This window comes from Martes martes (genome assembly GCF_963455335.1).
Source record: "Martes martes genome assembly, chromosome: 6".
NCBI classification, from domain to species: domain Eukaryota; kingdom Metazoa; phylum Chordata; class Mammalia; order Carnivora; family Mustelidae; genus Martes; species Martes martes.
Genome location: NC_137893.1, coordinates 54,408,954 through 54,430,310, shown reverse-complemented (window position 1 = coordinate 54,430,310; position 21,357 = coordinate 54,408,954). Strand labels below are relative to the sequence as shown.

At 45.3% G+C, this 21,357-nt stretch overlaps 1 protein-coding gene across 3 annotated transcripts in view; it reads left to right on the top strand.

Moving 5' to 3' along the window:
• SASH1 (SAM and SH3 domain containing 1) overlaps window positions 1-21,357 on the top strand; it is a 188,304-nt gene that overhangs the window by 129,881 nt on the left and 37,066 nt on the right. For 2 of the 3 annotated variants that reach the window (XM_080805787.1, XM_080805786.1), the window contains one exon: window positions 18,128-18,260. In XM_080805787.1, the coding sequence (XP_080661913.1) occupies window positions 18,128-18,260 (133 nt within the window). Of the gene's footprint in view, window positions 1-12,345; window positions 13,224-18,127; window positions 18,261-21,357 lie in introns of those variants that run through there. The other variant, XM_080805788.1, reaches the window with a different exon arrangement.

Below are 21,357 nucleotides of genomic sequence, written 5' to 3'. Positions count from 1 at the left end.
CGCTCTTCATGGCCTTTCCTTGCAGCCAGCTCCGAATATATTTTGCCACTAACTGGGTTTGAGGCACAGGAGAGCCATGGGTTGAACTGTGTCCCAGAGTTTGGGCAACAAAGGCACATCAAGTGCTCACTTCCACTTCTAACAAAATGCTATTTTAAGTGTTTCCCTGTCTGAGGACTTTCAAAGTCTCAACTAAAATATCCCCATGTGATGAGATGTTTTGGTTCACATAATGCAAGATGGTTAAGTCTTTTTGGGGCTTCCTAAAATTATAAACTGTAAACTTGTACCTCACTGTCAGGCAGGATTTACTTAGCTTTTCAGAGTCCTTTAACTTGCTTTGCTTACAGCCGCCGTTGCGCGCAAGCCAGAGGCTGCAGGTCTGGTATTTCGAAAGGAGAAGCTGCCACAGCCTTAGTCTACACTAGAACTTCCTAAAAGATAATGTGAAGAAATCCAGGAGAGCATTCCACAAAGTTACTTTTTTTTTTTTAATATTTCATTTATTTATTTGAGAGAGAGCACAAGCCAGGGGAAGGGGCAAGGGAGAGGGAGAAGCAGACTCTCTACCGAGCAGAGAGCCCAATGTGGGGTTCAATCCCAGGACCCTGAGACCATCACCTGAGCTGAAGGCAGATGCTTAACCGATAGAGCCACTCAGGTGCCCCCAAAGTTACTTTTTTAGTGGTTCTTTTGGTGAATGGCTTGGTTTCTATTATGGCCAAAGCAAAGACTCACAGTTTAATAACCTAACACAGAATGTAGTGGGAGAGCCAAGCCCGTGCACATGGGGTGCGCCTTCATGGACAAATTGGCTTGTCCTTCTCATTCAAGGGGCATCCATATATTGATGCTCTTAAGAGTCTGCCTATTATGGGTTGAATCAGATTTTTTTTTTTAATTGGCTATCTTAATGTGTTTATTTTGAATATGTTTCATTTACTAGGGTGGACTTCTAGACAAGGTGTGTAGGTTAAAATTTATAGAAGTTTTATATTTTAGAGGTGTTAGTGTTAGAAGAAAATATAAATCAATACCATTAGCTTCCTCACTGGGGTAATCTGACCCCATCAGAAGACTTTTTTTTATGATAACACATGATGAATTTACAAAAGTTTTTCCCACCTATAGATATTCCTAGCAATTACAAAAAATATGATTTTCATATTTTGCTTACTCTGAGTGAATATTTTTGGATGCATAAATTGTGTGAAGATTCATATATACTATAGAGTGAGAGTTGGCATTATAGATACTGTAATGATTGCCTGTGAAAATGGTTGACTTCCTAATAGTGTCTCTGCTATACTGGTTTTTAACAAGGAAATTTAAGAGGGTAGATTCCAAGCATAAAAATAACTAAATAACTTATATTTCTGGATAAACTGTTTTTTGGGTTTTTGGTTTTTTTGGGGGGGGGTGGGGGAGAAGTTAGAGGAAGGAGAGCAGGAGGGGGAGAGTGAAGGCTCCCATCACAGGGCTCAATCTCATGACCCTGAGATCATGACCTGAACCAAAATCAAGAATCGGACACCCAACCCACTGAGCCACCCCAGGCGCCCCTAAATTGTTTCCTTTTAATAGTGTTTACATTTTTTTCTTTGTATCTCTTTTCCTAGAGAATTTTTTTTTCACGACTCTTCATATATGGGTTTCAGCTTAATAGAATTCTAATTGGCAAGGTAACTTTTGATTTGTGGCTAGAAGATGGATCTGCTCGTTGAAGCTTTAATGGTTGTATTAGCTGGGCTGGATTACGGGATAGGTGGATGTGTGCTTCAGCTCCTTATTTCTTAAACCGAAGAGCCTTACTCGTTTGACTTGTAGTATGACCAGGAGAAAGAGAAATATGGCTGCCGATGATTTGCCAGAGGCCATGTATACCCTGTGTCCCTGGGACAGATGTCAGCAATTCCTTCTATGACATAGTGCCAGAATAACAACCGCTTTTCTAACTCTTTCTAAATGTTAACGATGTTAAAAATAACTTTTATTGATTCTGGTCTTTTAATGCATACTTGCAGCCTTCAGATGATTATTCAGACTTTTATAGGTACTTTCTGTAAATTTCTTTTTTATTTGGCTAGGTGGGAAGGTACAGGAAGAAACACTACTCTTAATTTCAACAAAAGTGCTTTTGAAACTAAAGTGCAAATAAAACAGAGACATATTAAAATTCCCTTTAGAGGGGTGAAAGGGATGATTCTTGAGACCTGCAGCTTGTGGGGAGTCCAGGAGACAAAAAATCAGACCATTGGAACAACACGCGTAGTGAAGTCTCTTGAGAAAGATGAATTTTGCCCTAACTGCATGTAAGCTGACCGAGAACTGTTGTTTAGATGACTCTTTGTCATTAATTCCACACCACCCTCTCGTCCCCAGCCTTCTCCCTGGGACGGAGGCCAAAGTTTGAGGCGTATATTTTCTGGGAGCGCCTGAAGATCCTCCTCTCTAAACAAAGTTAGCCCGGAAGCAGGCTCTGCCCTCGGGAAAGAAAGCTGGGCGCTTGCCCTTGCCCAGCATTCTGAGGGGAGGGGCCGGTTAACTGGGACACAGCCTTTGGGTTCAGGTCCGGCTCTACCCACTCCCACCCCCCCATTAGCGCTGCCTCTGTGGGAAAGTTGTCTTATCAATTTGTGCCGCCGTTTTCTCATCTGGAAAAGCAGGGACAAGTATACCTACGCCGAACAGGTGTTGCAAGAATTAAATGGCATCAAGTAAATACCCAGTGAATGCCAGTTTCTATTTATGTTTAGATCTTTTACCTTTCCATTAACCGTTACTCTTAAAATACTCGAGTTCCCATGAAAGTGCTATTTTTTTGGCTGTGTCATTAACATGCTTGCAAATGCCCACGTATTACAGCAGATCGGCTAGAGCTGCGAGAACAAGCTGCATGCAGCCAGCCTGTGTTAGCTTAGCTGTGCTTTTAGCAAACACACAATCAGTTCGTCTTCTGTTTCAGAAGGTGTTATTCTGTGAGTGGGTGTAGGGCTGGGTGCGATATGATTTCAGTGGTCATGTTGTGCTTTGTGATTAGCGTTTGGGAAGAATAAGCAGTTAATTGTAGGGAAATTACCTAGGGCCTGGCTGTGCTGAGGGGGACTCGCTGAGCGTGTGGGTGTGGGCTTCGGGCTGGTCGTGGTGGAGAGCTTGCTCATGGCCGCCCGGAAGTCACTGCGGATGTGGCTCTTTGTACCCGGCAGACTGACCTGACACATCTCTCTCTTCACCGGTCTATAGGGTTACAGAGAGTTGAGGCTGCTGAAGGGTATCAGGGGCCCCGTGGAAAAAAAATAAAATAGTGACAAAATAACCAGGTACTGCATAAGCTGAGGGAACCTATTTTTAACATTTAAAAAATTTAAGGTTGCCTTTGGATATATTCTGGTATGTTGTTTCTTTTATTCGGTTGAGTCAGGGGAAACTGGAGTTACTAGCTTTTGGCATATAAAAATGGCAGATTTATTTGTCCAACCCAATACATGAATACCAGACAGGATGTACCACATTTCCCCTGCTAGCTGATCGCATCAAAGTGAAGATACTTGTAGTGGAATCTGGGTTAAGGATTGGCATTTAGATTTGCAACGCCAGTTTTTGTTTTGCTTTCGGAAGTAACCTCCAGGAGATTGGGGTAAGAGAGAATGTCCATCACTTATTAAATGAGATTTATCACATGTTAATTCCTCTTTGAATCCTTTGCCCTAGTGCCAGATCTTATATAATGGATGGGTTAGAAAGATCCTGGCCCTCACTGTGGTTTGAGAGTAGGACCTGGACCGAGGGCCACCTATAGCCCAAGCCAACTGATGGAGGTCATAGGCTGCCCCATCACTTTGTTCAAGTCAATTTGAATCTTAAGTTACTAGTTACCTGTTTTATCAAAACTTGTGGGGCACCTAGGTGGCCCAGTCTACCCAGGACTGGGATAAGTGTCCAAATTTTAATTTTTTAAAAATATTATTTATTTGACAGAGAGAGAGATCACAAGTAGGCAGGCAGGTAGAGAGAGGGGAGAAGCAGGCTACCTGCTGAGCAGAGAGCCCGATGCGGGGCTCGGTCCCAGGACCCTGAGATCATGACCTGAGCCAAAGGCAAAGGCTTAACCCACTGAGCCACCCCGGTGCCCCCAAATTTTGATTTTTGACTGAGGTCATGATATTGGGATCCTGGGATGGAGCCCCAGGTCAGGCTCCCTGCTCAGTGTGGAGTCCGCTTGAGGAGTCTCTCTATCCTTCTCCCTCTGCCCCTCCCCCTGCTCACTCTCTCTCTAAAATAATAAATAAATCTTTTAAAAAATAAAACTCTTAGCCCTATAGCCAGTTATCAAACAATGACACTCTTTTGGAAAGCAATATTTTGATACAACCAAATTCTAATTCAAATTCTGTTGAGAGAATAATGTCTGTTGAAACATCCCTTGATTCTCTTCTTCTTGTCCCTTGTTCCTCTCCCTTTGTACCACATACCTTCTGTCATCCCTTACTGATTGTACCATTACTGGTATAATGCTGATAGCATTGTGTAATTAGTTCCTAAAAGAAGTTCTTACCTGCACTTTGACCCAGAGTGTAGGTGAAAGAACGCCGCCGTGAGCATTTTTTTACTCATTCGTTGTGCACACATTACTGAGTCCCTACTATGTGCCAGGCCCTATACACAGGGATTTGTATTTGGCAGGAACAGACAGACAAAGAGACAGCACCGATGAGGATTTAATTGGAGTATTTCTACCTAGTGTATTAAGTATACACACAAAGTCCATTAAGCGCTAGTGAGGAAGAGTGTGGGAAGCCTTCCCAGAGAAGCTGAAGCCAAGTGAGAGCTCACCAGAGAAGAAAGAGAAGCATGTGTCAGGTAGAGATAGTAGCAGGGCTCGAGCTTCCTTGATGAGCTGGGGAAATCTTAGAACCTGGAGCATGGGAGGAAACGGATTTAAATGATACAGCTTTTCTCTGTATCAGTACTTGGACCTCTGGGGTATAGATCCTAGTTCTTTGTTCTTTCTTACTTACAAATTGGTTCTGCAATAGGTTGTTTGGGTCCTCTCTTTCCTTCAGACTACAATTTTCTTAAATTAATGTCATTAATGTTTTTCATCTTGTCTTTGAAGTCTCCTTATCTGACTTCGTGTTCTTATTAAATTATTTTATAGTGTGTAGTAACTGTTAGGAATTTCTCCCTGCTCCTCGAGTTGCATTTTCATCTGATAGAGAGATGGGATCAAAAGAGAGGATCTTTGTGTTCTCCCATGCTTTTTCTCTCTCTTTTTTTACCCCAGCTCGTAAGTTTGAATGGTCATCATACATTTCCTTTCACCTTGATCATACCCGGCTAGCTCAGGTCAGACTTTCTGCACGTACTGATATAATGGAGATCACTTTTTGACCTGTGTGTCATGCTGTCTGACAAGAGATTGTTTCCCTTCTTCCAGGTTACAGTCGAGGGCTTTGTTTTGTGGCCCATTCATGTTTGTTGTTGCTGTAGCCTGATGTAATGGCCCAAGACATAGGGATACCCTCCTGAGGGGGAGTGTGGTCTTTGCTAGCATACCTGGACTCCGCCATCTCTCTCCCAAGATTGTGTTAAACGTGCTGCACCATGGTTCATGCCGGATGATGTAGGGAAATAGGTAGGCCACATATAGTCTGCCTTTAATTCATTTCTCCAATTCTGGTGAATTTCTTCTTCCTCCCCACCCGCCCCCCCCCGCCTCTTAAGGCTTTATTTCACTCAGAATCAGCCTTACTACTAACTTTCCATCCTTTCACTCATTAGTCTCCTGAAGCAATTTCCATTGGTCCTAGATCCAAAAAATTAAAAAAACGGAGAGCAACAGAGTTTAAATTCCTTCAAGATTGGAAATTCCATGGAATAATTCTCAAGATTCCTACCGATGTAGCTTTTAGAGTAGGGAGGCCTTTTCTTTTGGTCTTCAGAAATTTGTTTCCTCCCTCGACCATGAAATTTTATTTTATTTTTAAGACTTTATTAGAGAGAGAAAGAGAACACAAGCAGGGGAGCAGCAGGCAGAGGGAGAAGGAGGCTCCCCGCTGAGCAAAGAGCCCAATACGGAACTCGATCCCAGGACCCTGGGATCATGAGCTGAGCCAAAGGCAGACGATTAACCCACTGAGCCACCCAGGAGCCCCGCCATGAAGTTTTAAAGCTTAATATACTAGATTATATACATTTCCTTGTTTGGGTGCTCTTGGTGGAATATTTTGCTAGTTTTTAGTAATTTTGCTTTTTGGAGGCTGTTGCTTATTTTGTTAGTTGTTGTGGGAAGGATATTCTGTGGTCTGGTTTTCAGCAATCCTCATGACCTGATAGCCAAGGAGAAGACCACAAACATTTCTAGCTCTGAGTGATTCTTTTCTAAGGATTCAGCCTTGATTTCTTCAATTTGGAAGTAAACTTGCTTATTGAAGCAATTCAATCAAAATAAGTTTGCTTATCATTTGTTCTAACAGACATAAGGGTAATTATGTTAAGATCATAGCTCATGACCCTAGGAGGTAAAATTGGCCTGTTGGCCTGTGGCTTCAAGAGACAATTGTGCTGATCTATGGCCTAAGATTTGGTGAAGGATCGAACTTGGTGTCTGTACCTCCCCTCCATTGCCATATAGGCAGTTTTCTCTATTTTCTGTCAAATTTCTATAATTTTCCATCATCATATGCCTGGACAAGTTTCTTTGGCAGCCCTGTCCAAGAAGTCGTCGTGCCTGATCCATGAATCAGTCAGTCTCAGATGCCATGAAAGTAATGTGACTTTGCAAACACCACCCAGTCCCTTAGGACACTTACCGCTTTTGGGATGAAAACTTCTATCGGCTCCAGAAACTAGACCCTCAAACACATATGTAATTGCCCTACTTGGCAGTTCTGTTCTGAATCATCCTTTTTCCATGGCACAGGCTATGTGAGAACTGAATGCACTTGAGAACGAGTGGGTTTGGTGTTTTGCTTTGGTCTTCACTGTGCTTGGCTCCGTAGAGTGGCTTTGGGTAACACTACCCCACTCTTAACAGAGGGACCTGGAGAGCTCTTGAGTGCTTCCCATCATGTCTTTGTTACCTTAACTCAGCTAACTTATGTGAGCAGTGGGGTTCTCTGGCCTATGGGCAGAGTGATAAAACCTCTGGCAGAAAAATTTTCCAGACATTTACAGAGTAAAGGGAGAATTCACTTCTCTTTCCTCCGTGTATCTTTCTCATCCCCGTCAACCCCTTTGAGGAGAAGGAAAAGCATTCTCTCTGCTCCATGGCAATTTGAAGAGTCAGGATGGCTGGGCTGACCTGACATCCCAGTCTGGGATGCTTAGTTATGTATCCTAGAGTCCTGTTTTTTCCCTCCTCCTGTGGGGAAATCAGCAACTTTATTTGGGGCTGATTTTTAAAAAATGCAAAGTTCAGGAATTTAAGAAAAAGAATAGAACTTACTGTGGAATGTAGCAGCCATTTGCTATTTCTTTGGTTTTTAGTTGGTTCTTTAAACAGTTTCTTAAATGAATTAAGTGCTGACAAGCCTTTGCCCCTAGGGGACTGTATTATTACCTCAAATTCTCACATACTTTTTACAAATAAAAGTATCATATAATTATATTCTCCTCTTCCTCTTCTTTCTTCAAATCTGGCGACAACTAGTTAATTTTGAAACTGCCAGAGAGATTATTTCAGTGTTATACTGCACCTCTGGGAGAAGAATGGAATCTCCTCGTTTTGTCCATATGCTGACAAAAATCTTCTAATTTCAGAGGGCAATGATGTCACCAGCTAATGAGCAAAATATTTCTTACTAAACAGATGAGTCCTTCCCTGATTCCTTTGTGAAATTAAAAAAAAAAAAAAACCCACAATGTGTTTCATATTGTCTGTAGTTACTCTGACAACTCATAAACACTTCAAAATGTAATTCTGACTTCTTTGGCGAGTGAGACTAATTTTTTTCGTAAACACGAAGAAAACACATTAAACTGATGGCTGGACCTGGAAGACCCCTGCCACGGGCCGGCCACCGATGACAGTCCTCGGTGCTGGTCTGGAACGTCCCCTAGCCAGAGCCAGTGTGCTGCCCCCGAGGTAGGGAGTGACCTTGAAGGCATCACTTCTTGGACCAGCGGAGGCTGATGAGGCATGTTGGAGAGATGATGAAATCAAGCTTGGAGAGGAGGAGGGCCGGAAAGCTGCTGCTGATTTGTGTCACATGCTGCTTAGCAGGGCGGCAATAGCCCCCGAGCAGGATCTCTCTTTGCCTGTCCAAAAAGGCAGGCATCTAAGGTCAGGGGAACAAAGAAGTGAGCCTTAGGGCCATCTAAACACTGGCCTTCTGGCATCCTAGAGGAGCCCATAAATGCCCCCCACACTCATGGAGGTGCCCCTCCCCTTAGTGAAGCTTGCCTCAGTTTCCCCAGCCAAAGGTGAGTTCTCCCACTTCTGAATGTCTGTGCCTCTTTGTTCTTCTTCCGCATCTATCACGGCCGCATCTATCATATCTCTGGGGGCTCTCTCTGTCCCCAGGCATCTAGATTAGAATCTTTGCAGGCCCAGGTGGAGTTGGCTCACTCCTACTTCAGTTTCTTGCTCTTCCTTACACCTTGAATCGGTGTGTCCGCCTGTTGATTTCAACCAGGAAATCCCTGTTTATCACAAACCCAGGTCCTATTTTAATTGTCTCAGTGTAAAAGAATATTGCAATGCTCAGTGTTGGCCATTGTGAGGAAGTGGCCACTCTTCCCCCCTCCCGATGTTATTTATTTATTTATTTAGCACACACACAAAAGTTTGGGGGAGAGCAGAGGGAGAGGGAGAGAATCTCAAGCAGACTCCCAGCTGAGTGAGGAGCCGGACACGGGGCTTGATCTCAAGACCCTGAGATCACGACCTGAGCCGAAATCAAGTGGACACTTAACTGACTGGACCACCCAGGCACCCCTGGACCACTCTTTTTATACTACTTGTGAGGTTTAAAAATAATATAGTGTACAGTGTTTCTCCTGTGAAAAGTGTTAATATATATATTAAAGGATTTAAAGCTATGTGCATTTTTTCACCCAGAAATTCCATAATCTATCGTTTTTTTTCTAAAAAGAAGAATGTATTAGGTGTGTTAGAAATTTTACAACAGACTCTTCATTGGGGTGTTGTTTATGATATTGCAAAATTGGAAACATGCCTATGTCCATTGATTCAGGGCGTTAAGAAAATCATGGCTTGCTTCTGTGAATACTAATGAATCGTGACTATTTTGTATTTTATTTGTTGGACATTTGTTGACATGAGAAAATGTTCAAAACGTATTAATAGAAAAAGCAGATTTTTAAAACAGTTTGAACAGTACCCATTGAGAGCTCCAAGGTTTCTCTCTGAGAGAAACCTTTAGAGGCAGTGGTGCAGCTCAAAGAGGGTCATGGCTCTCAGCAGGCACTTGTTTCTATGTACTGTGTGTTCACGTGAGGCCGGCTCTGGGGACCCACAGACACAACACAACACAAAACAGACATAGAAACCTAAGGGTGTCTAGTGTGTGTGTGGGGGGTGCACACATGCACGTGTGTGTGTGTGTGAGAAAAGCAGGGGGATATAAGCCAAAATACAACTATTTTTTTTAAGATTTTATTTGTCAGAGAGAGAGAGAGAGAGCACAAGCAGAAGGAGCAGCAGTCCGAGGGAGAAGCAGGCTCCCCACTGAGCAAGGAGCCTGATGCAGGACTCGATCCCAGGACCCTGAGGTCATGACTAGAGCCGAAGGCAGAGGCTTAACCAACTGATCTTTTCTATCTGAGTGTGAGAGGGTGTAGGTGATTTCTTTTTCTCCTTCTTCTGTATCTGCATTTTCCACATTTTCTAATTAAAAGTATATCACATATAACCAGAAATAATCATTATTGAAATACAGTCACAGAAACAAGTAGCCCAGTGCCCATTGTCTTCATGAAGTTTAGTGAAGGACTGAGTCATGCCGAGATGACCATATTCTGGGTCGAGTCCTATGACTGTGTGTGTGCCCTGCAACCACACAGCATAAGGAAGATGAAGAGGAAAGCCGGGAGGGCTTTCCTGGGGATGTGACACCGGGACTGAATGTTGAAGGATGGGTAGGAGCTAGAAGAGTGGATAGGATGGGCAGAGATGTTCCCAAAAAAGGAACCCACCTGTGCAAAGGTGTGCAGGCAAATGAGAGAGGAGAGTATTTGAAGGTCCTCTGAGGAAGTCAAAGGATGAGAACCGGATGCTCCGAGAGGCCTTTCCATGTAGTATCTGCATAGAGACACACACACAAACCAGAAAGCAGGACAGGACTCTAACCATGCAAAGTTCTACGCTCCACAATAAGGCATTTGGACTTTACTCTGAGGACCTAACCAACAGTTCCTTAGAGTAGCCGTCAGATGCTCAAACCTGTCCTCCACAAATTTGCACACTTGTGTGTTAAGTTCAAGCCCACTACCCAGCGAACAAGACCAGCGATGCCCTTTCTTCATAAAGTGTACTCCCCGGTTTCCAACTGCCCTCCTCCAGGAGGCTTCCCAGGGTGGCCTGGCCCAGCTTAGTCCTTCATGTATCCCAGAGTTTACTCAGATACCGCAGATGGGCCTGGGATTGATGGGCTTGGAGGGAGGGGTCTCTCCCCCCAGGCTCCTCACAGAACCTGGGGCAGCCGGTGCCTGGCTTCTCGTGCATCTCGCACTGACCATTGTCCACCAGGCTTTAGGCCTCAAATTCAAGGTCTCTTTTTACCTTCTCAAGAGTTCTGGGAGGCTTTTCACTCCCTGTTTTATAAATGAGAGAAATTAAGACACACACAGTTCACAAGTGGCATAAAAGGGACCTGAGTCTGACTGTGCCAGATTCCAGAGTTCTGGCTCCTAATTCTGCTCACAATCTTCTCTGCATCTAAACAATCTGTTCGGGGCTCCTGGGTGGCTCAGTCAGTTAAGCCTCTTCCTTCGGCTCGGGTTATGATCTCAGGGTCCTGGGATCGAGTCCTGCATTCGGCTCCCTGCTCAGCCGGAAATCTGCTTCTCCCTCTGCCTCTGCTGCTCCCCTCTCCCCTCTGCCCTCTCTCCCTCTCTTGCTCTGTCAAATAAACAAATAAACCCTTTAAAAAATAAATAAGTTGTTCAGACCCAGCCTCAGATGTTGGCCCTGTCATTAGCTTTCACATCTTTTCTTTGCCTTTGCTATGTACACAACACCTACATCAGCAGTTTCTGAGAAGTAAAGTAGGTCTTGCTGGAATTCCCATCAGTAATAGACCACAGCTGTAGTAAGCGCTTACTGAGTTCCACTTGACTGTACAGACACAATTTTTAAAACAACGCTTCAAGATTAATGTTATCAGATGAAATTTGCATAGAGGACTACCAAGACCCATAGAAGTGAAGTGATTCACTGAAGGACTTGGAAATTGAAACCCGGGTTGTTCCAGCTCCAAAGGCTTTTGGCTTTCTTCTTCCTTTTACCCCACTCCCATTGGGGCATGATATGTTTTCTTCGTTTGGATCAAGTAACCAGGAAATTCAACCAAGGACTTCTGCTGACAGTTTTAAGGAACTCTAAGAGTAACGTCGCGTCCACTGTGGTTGGCGGTCTTGGGTGAAGAAAGTGCCCATGCAGGTTTGGGGATCTGGGAGCAAAACCACGAAGTTTCACATTCTGTGTCTGCCATTTACTGTCTGTGAAATTAGGTCAAATGTGTCAATACTAGCACGGTACCTAGAAAGTATGAGCATGCAGTAAATAGGGGTGTTGGAAGATTAATGTCAGAAAAGCACCTGCCACCGTTTGGGGCACGTGTGGGCCCCCAGAAGGTAGGGGGGAAGGGAGTGTATATGAAACCAGAGAAGGTGTAGGGGAGCGGATTGGCAGAATAGGCAGCATAGGAAAGGTGTAGCACACCCTTGTGGGGAGAAATAATAGAAAAGTCTGTTAGGGGCAGCGGGAGACACTTCTGGGGAAGAAAGAAAATTGGGGGAGAGGGGAATTCATGCAGTTCTTGCTGAAGAGTGAGAGATGCCAGAAGGGCCTAGGAAAAGGGGATGGGACTCTGGTGCTCTGTGGCACAGCCTGGGACCTCTGCCTGGTAAAAATTGTGTGTGTGTGTGTGTGTGTGTGTGTGTATGGTGGTGTCCTACCGAGAGAGGCAACTTTGCATCGTACATAAATAAAGGCCCACACGAGGAGAGAGGCACCTAGGACTGGGCAGCTCGGGTCGCCCAGCGGGAACACGTGACTCACCCGACTGAGTGACTCTACTCCTGAAATCCTGACAGGACTTGCACCCCGTGCCTTGGAGACTTCATGCAGGTTTTCAGTCCTGTCTTGTTAGGTGACATTCTGTTTCAGTAAGAGCATGTGCCTGTGGCTCCCCAGACACCCCTGAGAAAGTGAAATGATCATCTTGTGACCCAGTCCCTGTGCACACATTTCTAGAATGTAAGAGAACTCAGCTGCTCTGAGGTGATCATCGAAACGTTTCGGTAAGACAGTTTTAGAAGCGTCACTGGACAGGCAATATCCTGCATTTACTTGAGTAGTTTAAATAGAAAAAAGAAAAAAAGGAGTGGGGAGTGACAACTCCAGGAGAAAACCAAAATCACAAGTTTTAATTCAGCAGTGTCAAAAATAGCCATTGGAAGGTGTCTATTTTCAATCGAGACTACTCCCTTCAGGGGGTGTTTGGAAGAATATCTGCGAAAGAGATCTTTTTTAAGTTCAGTCACTTGTGAGGGTTCGTTCTTGTCCCGGATTTGCTCAGATTCCCGCGTTCTTTTTCTCTCTCTCTGGAATTCCATAGACAGTAATTAAGGAACTGGAGGCCAGCGGGAGGTCAGGGAGCCTTCGTCAGTGAAAACAGGGATTGTTTGCCACGTACAACACTCCCTTTTTTCCTGGTGGTGAATAGGAGATTTGCTTAGAGCCGATGACTTATGCCTTTCTTACAAGTTATGCAGTTAGCAGGGAAGCGAGGAATCAGGCGGCAGGCAGAAAGCAGCTAATTGAATCCAGTGTCTTCCCTTTTCCCTCCTTCGGATACTAATCTGTGCTGGTGGAGCCTGTCCGATCATGTAACTCCAAAGGAACATGTTTGAGGAGTGCCTCACGCTCACTCTGAGATTACAGAGCTGACGGAGCCACAGTGAAGCCGCTGTCCGCAGGGAGGGGGCGGGGGTGCCGAGCTCCGCGTCCCCCGCACGCCTGCTCCATGCCGAAGCCGGTAAGTCTGCCGGCTGCGTTCCCAGCGAGGGGGAAAACGCGCTGGCTGTCACTGCAGGGAGAGGCTTTTCGGGTGCTCCTGGCTCTGATGGCTTTCCTTTTTTCTATGCACATTCTTGGGGATGGGTCCTTCTCTCCTTCCCTGCTGTGTAACCCTGAGCACTCTTTTCCTAGCACGCTCACCCAAGACGAAGATGTAGCATTGGGGGGAGAGGAGTGAATATTCTTTCGAGAATGAAACGTCTCTCAAGAGATTGAGTGTACGTGGTTGGAGCTCAGCTGTCAACCGTGGAGGCTTTCAGTGTGGAGGGCTTGACTGCAGACAGGCTGGCATGATCGATCGGCTTCCTTTCCTTCCCTTAAGCTTCATGCCACTGACAGTGCGGATCTGGGAAGTGGAAGCATCTGTATCTGGTTATGCACCCGGTTAACCAGGAGCCATTGTGTGAATTTCATAAGCAAATTCGTTTCCAGTTTCCGGATAGGTTCAGGAATACTTAAATATCTCATAGTGTTATGTGTGTGGCTGCAGGGCACATACACGGACTTAGTCTGGCTGTTAATTGGGACAGTGTGCTGAGTGTTTGGAGCTGGGAAAGCAAGCTGAGTGTATTTCTGCAAAAGGCAAAGTTGTACGTTATCCTGTGCCCAGCGTGGTGTCGAGCAGTCCCCGAAAGGGTTCTGGTTGCTCTTTGCAAGTTCAGTTTAACTTCTATTATGGAACAGCGCTCCTGTGCCTGCAGGACCGTGCTCTGTGGCTTTTGGAAAGCATTTGTCACAGCGTGTCATAGTTGCAAGAAATGTTTTTTGTTGTTTGTTTGTTTTTTTTAACTGGGTCCAGTGAAGTTTCTATCTGTACTGACTTTCAGTGAACAGGCTTGAGAGAGGGGATGCTTTTCATTTGCTGTCTACAGATGCTATTAATTGTGCTCCTTTTTCCTGATGATCCTTAATGTAGCTGCGTTATGAAAAGTTCTCCACGCTGGCTCCATGTCTTTCCTATTAGAACATTGCAGATGTGTCAAGGACGCACATGTTCCAAAAGACGCTGAGAAGGAAGGAGGCTCCACCCTCCTTCGCCTGCCAAGTGGGCCCCATAGGTTCCTGCTTCAGCACCGTGGCAGGCAAATGGCGTACTATCTCTTTAAAGCGGCCATAGTTTTGTGCCTTGGCTTGGTCAATTTGTTATGGTTTAAAACTGTGGAGCCAGCTGTCTGCAATCTGATGTCATGTTGCCATGGGAACCAGAAATGAAACACTTAAGCATTCACCACAGAATTACTACATATAGCATTAGCCAAAGTAATTAAAAGTTGAGCCATATGGGCTTTCTGGTGGAAAAATCTGCCAGAGAGAGGCTGGAAATCCAGTGTTTCTATTTACCATAATGTAAATCCACATTTTTCCACATCCTTCGGTGGAATACGTTAATGGCCTTTTACAACTCGAGTTTGGAGGTGGGGAGTTTTTTTACAGATGATTTAGTTTTCACCTTCTCATTTAGACGTTGATTAAATTGAAGTTTACTTTAGTCCTCTGACCTAGGGCAGGACAGGGAGAGGAGGAGATACCATGTCTTGTTACAATGTGCATAAACATAGGTATTTCTTCACTTGAGTTTATTTAAAACCTGTTTTCTAGTAGTTCTGTTTAATTCTAGGAGTCTCTTTCTTGGAATCAACCATTCATTTTATATGTAATGCAGATTTCCTTCATCTTTTACCAAAGTTCCTCCAGGTGTGAAGATCTCACACACGCTCTTCTTAATTAGTTATTTTTAAATTCTTACACCGTCATCTCTGCAGGTGTAATTTCTGAATAAAAAGACATGACAAGGGGCACCTGGGTGGCTCAGTGAGTTAAGCATCTGCCTTCGGCTCAGGTCATGATCCCAGGGTAGCCCCGAGTCGGGCTCCCCGCTTAACAGGGATTCTGCTTCTCACCCTCTTTCCCACTCATGTTCTCTCTTGCTGTCTCTGTCTCTCAAATAAATAAATAAAATATTAAAAACAAGACATGACAAGTTATTTTCAGTATTTGGGAAGTGGGTTGTGCTTATTTAAAAGGAGTAACATGAAATGAGGAATTTAAGCTTTAGTCCCCAGTTCAGAAGAAATGCAAGCCTTTTACAGAGTCTTTATGTTAAAATAGCTGGAGAGAATTTTTTAAAGGCAAATATTTCACAACTCCTTTTCCTCTGGACTCAGAAGGAAGTGAGAAGTCGACCCCTCTCTATCAAATAAAAAGCATCCTTGGGCTACACCTGTTTAACTCCAGTGACTTCTAGGCTGATTCAAGGGAGGATATATCTTGATTGACTTCGGTTTTCTCTTACATTTTTTTCATATACATTGTGCTCCATCTGCCTTGTTTAGTGTCCAAACCATGATAATGAAAAGTTACTGGTTGCTATGATTTGTGATTTGTCAGTGGCAAACACCCTCAAAATCTTCATTTTTTTTAAGAAAATTTAAAAAAAGTTAGTTCAAAGTTCTAAAGAGCTCCTATTTCTCAAAAATAGAATGAACATGTGAAAGCAATTAAACAAGTACCTGGAATATGTTATTTTTCACCATGGTGAATCAGGACAGAGGAAAGTAGGACTTGGGGAAGGGATCTTTGCTTTTAATTCTGTTGTACTGGTTTAACTACTTCATTTCTTCCTCAAAAGTTCCCTCAGGTGGCATGTTTCCTACATATGATTTGTCTTTGTGGTATGCACAGGCACACACAGCCCCCGCTCCCCCCAGCCAGCAGCAGTAACAGCCCCCAGACCACGTACAAGATACACACACACACCACTGATACTCATTCTCTAACATAGCTTCCTGTGTCTTGATTATAAACAACCTGTGCTCACTGTGTTTTTCATTTGACTTCAGAATTTTTAAATTCTTATTTATTTATTTATTTTAACTTCAGAATTTTTTAATGTGACAGTTACATACATATTCTAGGTTTGTCTAGGTTTGTCCCCTATAATGTTGATTCTCCTTCTGTTAGAATTGCTTAGCTTTTGGGAACCATCAAGAAGGCAGAATACTTTAGATGTTTCTGTGTAATTCCATGCACTATGGTTTTGCTCAGGTGCCGATTACCCAGAATGAGGGCTCACCCAGTTCTCATTCCTCTGGTTGACCGCTCTGACCATTTTCATCACATATCGACAGTTAAACCAAATAAAAAGGAAATTCAAACCAAACAATACCATTAGGTATCAGAAGCTGTACTTCCTGTTTCATTTTAATTGTTTGCATTGTAAAGTTTTAGACCAAACAGGTTAAACCTCATTGCTAGCATGTGGTTCATTTCTCTTCTTTATGCGCAGCTAAGCAGTAGTTCACCTTAATTCTGAAATGGAGATGCAACATCTCATCAAGGAATTTTTGAAAAATTGCATACAGTTCACGGAAGGGAAGCCAGAGAAATCCCCCTGTCCAGATGACTTGCCATTTCTGGGTTATCATAATTATTCTTCAGTGGGTGAATGGTTTGCTTATAGTCCTGCAGTCAGAAAGTACAATGGCCCTATGCTGGGAGCTCCAGGGTGAGGACAGAGGCCAGGAAATGGGTTGTATTATGCCTTCCGTAGTGCCACGGTGCTGCAGAAATATCTGTGGACTCACAACATGCTGCACCATTTAATTCATGGAATCTCCACCTTCTTTACCCTCGAGCCACTGTTCTCTGCTAATCCTCCCGTACCTGTTCTATTGTCGATTTCTTGTGTGTATGGGGGGGGGTGGTGGTGGTAGTAGCTTCCCATTAAGCCCGTTGTTCAGAGGGGTGGATTTTGTTTTGCTCTGTGTTGTTTATAGGAGGCATTTCTGCCCTTACTATTTCTGTGAACTAGGTTTGAGGAAACGGAGAGAAGCGTGTTGCCAGGCCGTGTGGGATGGGTTAGGGCGGCTGGCGGGCTGCCCTGGGTGCAGGGAAGCCGCACGCTCCCTCCAGCCCTGCGCTCCCGGGAACCCCGGAGCCCCTGGCCCAGGCAGCACGGCCCCTGGAGCCCCGGATTGCTTTTGCTTTTTCACATTTTGAGCAGATAAAACAGAGGAAGCTGCATGTTGAATGCTCGAGCTGACTTGGAACCGAAACCCTCATTTTGTTCACAAGGAAAGGATTGTTTTCACTGGGGTCACTGCTGTGGAGAGATTTTTTTTTCTCTCTCTGTAATGTTTGATACTTGAGGGAAAACAGCTGGGTTGAGCATACTTGAATCGCTGCAAAACTGAAATGGGATGCTGGGGAATATGCAGTGTACTGTATGGCTGAAAAGGTCAGCTTTTTCCCTTGTCCCTCGCAGAGGAATGCAGGGTCTGTCCTCAGGCTCGCCCTTCTTGAGCGCTCAGAAGGAGCCAGGAGAGGCGGAAGGCATGGCCGAGGTGTGGCAGACCCGCCTGGCCAGTGGCACGGAAGGCGGCTTTTTGCCTCTCTTCCCTTTTCCTGCCCTGCTGTTTTTGATTGGGGGGTGGGGGGGGGGCTGGAACAAGTCAACAGAACTTGGGTTTGGAGGAGTAGCTGATGACCACGTTAAGCAGTCGTGATGGGCCAGACAGATGAGAGCCAGGCCCAAACCGCACAGCAGGGGGGCTGGAATGACCAGGCCAGCCTGGCGGAGGGCGCCCTTTCCGAGTTCTTCTAAAGGAGGCCTGGGCAGCTGCTGAGACAGACATGACCCATGCCAGTCCAGGGCCAAGTTCTCCACCCGTGAGGCCCTGGGGTGGTGTGTGCAGCTTCCTGAAGTGGGGGGGGGGCGGCAATTGGAGGGTACCCCCCAGGCACAGCCGCACTGCTGCTGGAGCTCAGGCTGGCACGAGACCGGGCTGCCCCCCGCCACGGGCCACCAGGGCAGAGGGCTCTGGGGCAGTAATCTGATGAACTTCTCCTTTGTTTCTTTGCCAGTCAAGAGAACAATCGGATGAGGAGACCGAGGAGTCGGTGAAGTTTAAGAGGTTACACAAGCTGGTCAACTCCACTCGCAGAGTGAGAAAGAAACTGATCAGAGTGGAAGAAATGAGAAAGCCCAGCACGGAAGGTAAAAAAAAAAAAAAAAAAGGCACGCTCCGCCCTCCCTGTTTGTTCCAAATGAAGTCAGGTGGGGTCAGCTCCTCAGTAGAAAGAGTCTGATTTCAAGTGGAAGCTGGATTGCGTTCCGGGTGAGGCTGCAGAGAGCGCCTCGGGTTGGCGTGCGAACAGGGCGTGGCTCAGCACGTTCCAGATCCCGGTGTCTGGCAGCTCGGGAGGCTTAGTATTGTTCATGTCACAGTGATGGGAAACAGCCGGTGTGGGACAAGGAGGTCTTGTCAAGGTGTGGTACAGCTTTAATGTTGAGCGTACACCCCTGTAGATCAACTTTGTAACTTCTTCCCAGCAGCAGCCTGTGTGGCCAAAGGATGATGGTTCTTGCCCATTGAGTTGAGTCCAGATTTGACATTCATCCATCTCAAACAAACATCCAACAATCGAGGCACTTAGTATCCTTTCAGATCTCCGAGGGATGATTTGTTCTTCCTGTAGAGAGTCTCAAGACTTGGTTCAGATGGGACTCTAAGGACCTTCCGTTCTAAGTGGGACATAAGAGCTTTATTGCTGGCTGAGCGGCTTGTCAGATGAAGCAGTAATGTCAGGAGGGGCATGAGCGTGGATTTATTTGAGTGAAGAGTTAACCTTTGACGTGTGATTAGGACAGTTTAAGTCTCACCTATATTCATCACTCCTGTTGTGAGCAGTGTGCATTTGCAGCATCTTGTAAGATTCCCCCAAAAGGATAAAATAGAAGAAGATTTCCTGTTTGGAAAATGATAAGGGAACTGGAAAAAGAAAGTGCTGGAAAGAATAGATCTTATTTTTTAAAAGCACGTGACTTGTTAAAATGTCATATCTACGTTTTGAGGAATTTCAGAAATTTAACATGTAGATTTGAAAATGATCATTGAGAGGTCTTTTTGTCATACATAAATAAAACCAAGGCGTGGAGAGAACTAGGATTTCTCCTGATTTACATAGATGAGGGTTTCCTGTTGTTTTTATTGCTGCTTTTACATTTCTGTTTGCTGTAATTATTTATCAGCTTAAATCCTCTAGAGAAATATTGGAGGTGAGGGGATTCCTAGGGGAGCATGGAGACGAGAAAGGAAAAGAAGGGAGGAGGGGCCCTGAGGGAGACGTGCTTACGGCAATTTCACAGAGTTGTGTCGAATTCCAGGTTTCATCTGGGTGTCTTCTTGCATGCTAATTCTGCTTGCCTTTGGGTGCAGTGCTGATTTTACATTTGGCTGTTTTAACCCCTGCTTGACAGTCGTGGTTTCCACAGTATATAATATCACCTGATTTCCTATCAACAGCAGCTCTAAATGAATCACACACATAGTGTCCGTTGGTAATAGTAAGGAGAACCATATAGAATTGCCATCATTCAACCTTGGGCACCCCATTTGCCAAAAGTAAATCTCAAATACAGCAAATGAATTGGTGGGTCTTGCCTATCAATGAGGACACGGGAGTGACGTGTGGGGTCCTCTGGACCTGTCCCCAGCTGCCCGTACGTGCAGTTTTCCTACCTTTCCTGCTATCTCTGAGAGACATAGTTGACAAAAGGGAAAAATAGATCCAGAGGGGTAGCTTTAAGGTAAAAAGTAATAACTACGTGGACCTCTGGCCCTGAACTGCATTTCATGTGGTTATGAACGAGGTGCCATCGGTGGACGAGGGAGGAAATGCGCTTAAGTCCCCTCTAACCTCTGATGTCTGATGAGTCGGGACACTGGGCTGCCACTGGCTGGGCTTGTCGGCTTTGCCAGAAAAGGTGTCAGGTATGTGTGCCGCTCAGGCCATCTGCTCAGGGCTGCCCTGACTAGACCATAGACTAAAACCGTCCTCCAGCTCCCATGGAGTGGCACTCTCTCTGCGGTTCCCCATTGGCAGAAGAACAGGTACTTGGCCGTTGCTTCTGCAAAGCAGGAAGGAGTCACATTCCTAATAAGCCCTCCCTCACTGCCCCAGGACCTTCAGAGAGGTGAGCCTTTCTTTTCCTACGTGTCTGTGCCAATGCCAAGTTGTCAGAATGATGATCCGCCGTTGCCCAGGGCATCCTGAGTGCCAGCCACTCTTCTGCACACTTTAGGTTTTATGTTCCTTTTAATATGTCATCCTCAACAGCGACCAGAGCTGGGCATCGGTACCATGCTCACTTTACAGAGGAGGGAACAGGTACCCCAGGAGGTTAAATCATCAGGGTCACTGAGCCGGCTGGCAGAAGGCCCAGAATTAAGTCCAGGCAGCCTGGGCTCCCCTCTGCTCCCACCCCTTCCCCACCCCTCAACTCTGGAGTCCTACAAGAACCAGGAGAGATACAATCGCTCACCTAGTCTCACCCTTGTGACTGAGTGTCAAGTCCTTATCCAGGGCATGGATGACCCTAGACAATAGCCATCCATAGGCCAGGTCAGTGCCCTTCAGCTGCCCTTTTTTGTGGGTTTGTTCCCCCCCACCCCAAAGCCTATACCTAGCTACCCTCTTCCCTCATTGGCCCAGCTTATCTGTGACCCGGGAATGAATCATTAGCTTTTGTACAGTGCTTTTTAGCTTATAAAGTGCCTTCACATATTTCTTTTCATTTAATTTTATCCTCTTCAGTAGCCTTGCAGTATGTATTTCTAGGATAGGCAGACATTATTACAGGTGAGGAAACAGACTCAGAGAGATGAAATTATTGCCCAAGGTCATGGAGATGGTGACTGGCAGAGTCAGAGCTGGAATTGGGGCATGGATCTGTGTCCTTGGCGTTAAGTCACCCCATACCCTAGCCCCATTGCCTTCTGCATTCTGATCTTGGTGACGAGGCTAGATAAAGGTCATGATGTGAATGACGATGGGGCCTTGCATGATGACTGCCATTCTTCCAAAGGATGGTTGTACTTGGAGGTGCCAGAATGGGAGCAGCAGTGCTCTAAAGCCAAGGAATCAAGTCCAGGCTGGGATTTCAGGCCTCGGGGCCAACCCAGGCAGAAGAAGCTCCACCAGGCAAGGCCTGCCCTCAGCACGCAGGCTGACGCAGCCACTGGGGAAGCATTGGCCACTTTTCCCTCCAAAGTCCTTACCAAGTGCAGACTTTTCAGAACTAGGAAGCAGAG